This window comes from Microtus ochrogaster, chromosome X, assembly GCF_000317375.1.
Source record: "Microtus ochrogaster isolate Prairie Vole_2 chromosome X, MicOch1.0, whole genome shotgun sequence".
Lineage (NCBI taxonomy): Eukaryota > Metazoa > Chordata > Mammalia > Rodentia > Cricetidae > Microtus > Microtus ochrogaster.
Window position 1 is genome coordinate 9,479,207 of NC_022026.1, and position 5,110 is coordinate 9,484,316.

The following is a 5,110-nucleotide window of genomic DNA, read 5'->3' on the forward strand; positions in this document are numbered from 1 at the left end:
CCACTATCTACAAAACTTAAAAGTTCCTCCTCTCTTGCTAGCCTTTTTTTTTAAAAAAAAAAAAAAAAAAAAGCCCTCCGCGCCTATCTCTTCCTACTGCAATAAGACTGTGAACCAAAAAGTCAGGGCGTGGCCACCCCGTTCTCCCTCCCGGACATCACCGCCCCTCGCACTGCTTTCCTGCATGGTGATTGGCTGAAAGGAAGAAAGAGCTCCGCCCCTGGTCTTATGACTGGAACCCCAGCGGCGATTCTTGGCTTTCGCGGTGCTGTGGTCGGTGGTTACCTGCGCTCTCGTTTTTCCCGGGTCTGCGAGGGTGTTCGTTGCCATCGCCTGTCAGGTCGTCGCCTGCCCCGCGGGATCATGATGCCCTTCCGCCTCTCTCCGGTTTCGGGCTCGGGGCTCATCCTGTTCTGTCTGCTCCTGGGTGAGTTTTCGGGCCCTCTCCTTTAGTGTCTTCAGCTGGGCCCGGGGGAAGGGGGGGGGGGGTTCAGAGGCCACAACCTGACAGACTGGTCTGCGGGGAGGCGTTGAGAGACGGAGCAGCTGACACTGGGCGGCGGCGGCCGGCGGCCCGAGGCCCGAGGCGCGGGGCGGAGGGGGGGGGCGGAGGGGAGCGGGGTGGGGGTGCCTTGAGCAGTGACCTAGAGAAGGCCTGGCTAAGGGATGGCCGGCTAGGAAGGCCCTTGAGAGTAACAACCGTGCAAGTAAGGGGTTGTGGAGGAGGACGGCATCGGATTAGGCCAGAGGAATGAAGAGTTCCAGACACCAGGCATGGACGGAACAACTTGGAAAAGAGTCTGGGGGAGCTGGGGAGCAGACACCGGGGAGTCTGGGTTATTTGTCTCAGGGAAGAGTTTTGAAGATGGTGGAAAAACTATAGCCTGAGAAAGGAAATTTGGAACCGACGGAAGACGTTGTACCCCTGGGAAATTGTTGGGAGTCAGAGTACAGGGTTCAGATATAGGACAGTAGGGCCTAGGGGACGGAGACAGCGTTGGGGACTTTCTAGGTGAGATCCGAGGCTAGGAGAGAAGGTGACAGGATGGGGAACGATGTGGGGGTTTAAGGATGGTCTTGGAGTTTTTAGAGCAGAGGGATCTAAAGTAGCTGGAGTAACTTACTGCAAAGAAAATTTATACCTAACCTCCGGAGACAAACAGGATGAGGGAGAACTTTGCGGGGTGGGGCGGGGGGAGTGAATATCCCACTTGTAGGTGTTGAGGATCTTGTGGGTTTTTTTCTTTCCCCTGTAACTTTTTGCTGCTTCCTCCCGGCCAGACTCCGACAGAGAAATCCCTCCTAGATGCTAAAGCCGGGGGAGCTTCCAAGATGGTAGTTTGTGTATCTGGCCTTTGTATCCTACCTCCTTTTTTTTTTTTTAGAGCCTCTTGGTTTTTTTTTCTCCTTTCCCATTGCAGTTGGCTTATTTGTGGTTTAAAAGTGGTAGGTAATAGCCTAAGGATCAGTGGTAAGAGGAAATGGGTTAAGGTTGCTTGTGATCTGCCCCAGTAGACTAACATAATAGCCTAAACTTGAACTTTGATCACAGTGTGTCCTCCTGACCTGATTTACTCTGCTTGTTGCTACTCAGTGGCTCTGGCTGTTTGTCCTTTAATAAAGGGATAGAAGGTAAAGACCCAGATTGGAATGGAATAGAAATAGGTACATGTGTAATTCACATTTTGGTGGAATAGAATCCGCTGGAACAGTCTGTTCTCACCCAGTGGGCATTTGGCAATATCTTGTAGAGGCATTTAAAATTTTTCCATAATAGCTTTTAAGTTTTTTTATTTCTGAGATTGTATTGAGATTACATTTTTCTCTTCCCTTATCCCTTCTAAATTCTCCCATATACCTCTCCCTGCTCTCCTTCATGACCCCTTTTTAAATTTATTCTAATTTCATGCATATATGTATTTGTATATATATTTATACCCTAGAGGCAGTTTTGCATGTCCCACAGGGCGGTGTCTAGTTAACAGAGGCCAGGGATCCTACTAACCTGCCTGCAAGAACGGGACAGTGCCTCTCTCTCAGAGTTATCTCCAGCCTGGCGTGGTGGCACCTCCTTTAATCCCAGCACTTGGGACATAGAGGCAGGCTGATTTCTGAGTCTAGCCTGGTTTACAGAGTGAGTTCCAGCACAGCTAGAGATGTTACGCAGAGCAACACCAAAAGAAAAGAAAAGTTATCTCCTTTAATACATTAGCAGTGGCAACTGTGAGGAGCCCAGCTTCAGAGCATGGCACCAGAGGAGTTTATCCAGTAACCCTGAAGGACCTTGCGAGGGAGCCTCTGCAATCACAACTTTCTCCAGCAGTACTGAGCTTTTCTCCTTTTCACCCTCAGCCTTTTGCTTATATACAGTAGAATTTTCCAGAAGCTACATAATACGTGATGATATCACCCCCCACCATGACTCCAGTGTCATTAACTTCCATTTCTAATACAGAAGTGCCAGCAAAATATAATTTACCTAAACCAAATCTCTGGGAGGTCTTCCAGAGATGGGACATTCTGACTCTAAAACGTTTGCAGGTCCTTGATCTGGCCTAGCTGACCACATTGTGTAAGCAACTCCTTGTATACTTCTGAAATTGGGCAGTGATACTTCATTCGAACCCTTACATGGGGAGCACTTGCTGCAGGCTGGCCGACCCCACAAGAGGCTTGTTTACAGTGTGGAAAACACCTTATCAGCGACAAGAACAAGTCTGACAAAAGCAGCTATCAACCAGTAATTCCCTGCCAATTGAATCTGCACCAACACAGTGCTGTTATTGTTCAGAGAAAGAAACATAGTTGACCTACATGTTTGCTTTTGTGCCATTAATTTTTTTTTAATGAAATCTTTCGGTTTGTGTTTACAAAAGCAGTCCTTGCTCACCGCTGAAAGTTAACAGGTGAAACAAACAGTACATAGAAGAAATGCTCACACCTAGTGAATCTGGAGTTACTCAGTTCATCTTTTTGCGTAGTTTTCAAAGCTGACTCCCTCCCTTCCCAAGTTCATTCAGAAAGGGATGTACAGGAGCAGTGTGTAACAACATAGGATTCAAGGGTAAATATTTTCTTTTTTTTTTTTTTTTGGTTTTTCGAGACAGGGTTTCTCTGTGGTTTTGTAGGCTGTCCTGGAACTAGCTCTTGTAGACCAGGCTGGTCTCGAACTCACAGAGATCCGCCTGCCTCTGCCTCCCGAGTGCTGGGATTAAAGGCGTGCGCCACCACCGCCGGGTAAACATTTTCTTGAGTTATCTTTTTTTTTTAATTTTATGTAATGTTTTGTCTGCCTGCATGTCTGTATACTACAGGTGTACCTAGCACCTGTGGTAATTTGAAGATGAGCATTTACATCCCCTGAAACTGGAGTTTTCATAGACGGCTGTAAGCTGCACTGGGAACCAAAACTGGGTTCTCTGGAAGAGTGACCACTGAACCACCTCTCCAACCCAGGATCCAGTTTTTAAGTCTAGCTGAAGCCAGGCAGTGATGGCACATACCTTTAACCCCAGCACTCGGGAGGCAGAGGCAGGTGGATCTCTGTGAGTTTGAGGCCAGCTTGTTCTACAGAGCGAGTTCCAGGCCAGCCAGGAATGTTACACAGAGAAACCCTGTCAAAGTCTGCACTGCTGTTCTTTCTGACATCTCTTGATTTTGATGTGAGGTTCAAGATTCTGTGTGCCTTTTGCTTCCAAGAATTTATCAAGCCTTCAGTTTTTTTTTTCTTTTCTGGATTTTGTGTTTTTATATTTCCATGTCATAATGGACAGCCAAAAATAGGGGTTTGAAAACTCAATAGGCACTTACTGTGTGCCTGGTACTTACCTGAGTGCCAATCCTGAATGTGTGCTCTCATTACCAGTAGTGCACTGGTGTTTCATTTGCAACTTCCTAACTGTCCCAGCTCTATTAGTAGCCTCTTAAAAATATCTACTTTAGCCAGGCAGTAGTGGCACACGCCTTTAACCCCAGCACTTGGGAGGCACAGGCAGATCTCTGTGAGTTCAAGGCCAGCCTAATCTACAGAGAGAGCTCCAGAACAGCCAAAACTGTTACACAGAGAAATTATGTTTTGAAAAACTAAAAGGAAAAAAAACCCTACAAGGTTGCACCTATACCTTGGTTGTAGAACATTTTCACAGAATGTAAGAGGCCCTAGGTTGACTCTCCAGCATTGTGAAAAAGGCATATCAAAATCCTTGTTTTAAATAAGTAGAGAAAACATTTTTAGACTTTAGATTGGTGTTTCTTACAGAAATTTATTCATTTATTTGGATTTTTGAGTTCTGGGATTAAAGGCATACACCACCCACTGCTCACAAAAAATTTTTCACTGTCTTTCATTTGAATGACTTATAACCAATGAAAAACCATGCTGGGAAAAAAGTCTGAGTTAGAAACATGAAAAGGGCAACAGGTGAAATTCCTTTCCTAATATCATTGCTTAATTGTATTTCCTTAGTGACAGAATTCTGTGGTCATCGATTTTTATAACTAGCTTAACTTTGGTTTTTTGTTTTTCGAGACAGGGTTTCTCTGTGTATCCCTGACTGTCTTGGAACTCACTCTAGACCAGGCTAGCCTTGAACTCACAGAGATGCACCTGCCTCTGCCTCCTGAGTTCTGGGATTAAAGGCATGTGTAACTATGCCTGGCTTAACTTCTGTTTTTAAGGGATTGAATGAGACTTTTTAAAAAAGCTTCAAGGCCCCTCTTAGGGCTAAAAAAGCTTTGCTGAGCATCCTGAGTGTAGTCCAGGTTGGGTCGCTCTCTCCCCCAGATGTTTATTAACTGCCTATTACATTCTAACCACTACAAGCAGATGAAAGGGAGACAGCAATGGACAAGACAGTGGAGGGTCTGCTGTCATAGGATCTCCATTGTAGAGGGGGAAGATGGCCCAACAGGTAAACAATACCATTTTCAGATAGTGACAAGGGCCATAACAAACAGGAAGCAGATAATTAATGAAGAATGAAAATGACTAGGTTAGATAGTTGGGCGGTAGGGATGCTCTGTGGGTTTATTTTATTTTATTTTATTTTTTTTTGGTTTTTCGAGACAGGGTTTCTCTGTGGCTTTGGAGCCTGTCCTGGAACTAGCTCTG

General features: G+C 45.7%; 1 protein-coding gene across 3 annotated transcripts in view; it reads left to right on the plus strand.

Annotated features, from left to right (window-relative positions):
- Window positions 1-238: 238 nt before the first annotated feature.
- The window catches only part of Lamp2 (lysosomal associated membrane protein 2), a 55,974-nt gene continuing 51,102 nt past the window's right edge, over window positions 239-5,110 (plus strand). For all 3 annotated transcript variants that reach the window (XM_005358437.3, XM_005358438.3, XM_005358439.3), the window contains exon 1: window positions 239-427. In XM_005358437.3, coding sequence (XP_005358494.2) covers window positions 364-427 — 64 coding nt within the window. In that variant the 5' untranslated portion in view covers window positions 239-363. The remainder of the gene's footprint in view (window positions 428-5,110) is intronic.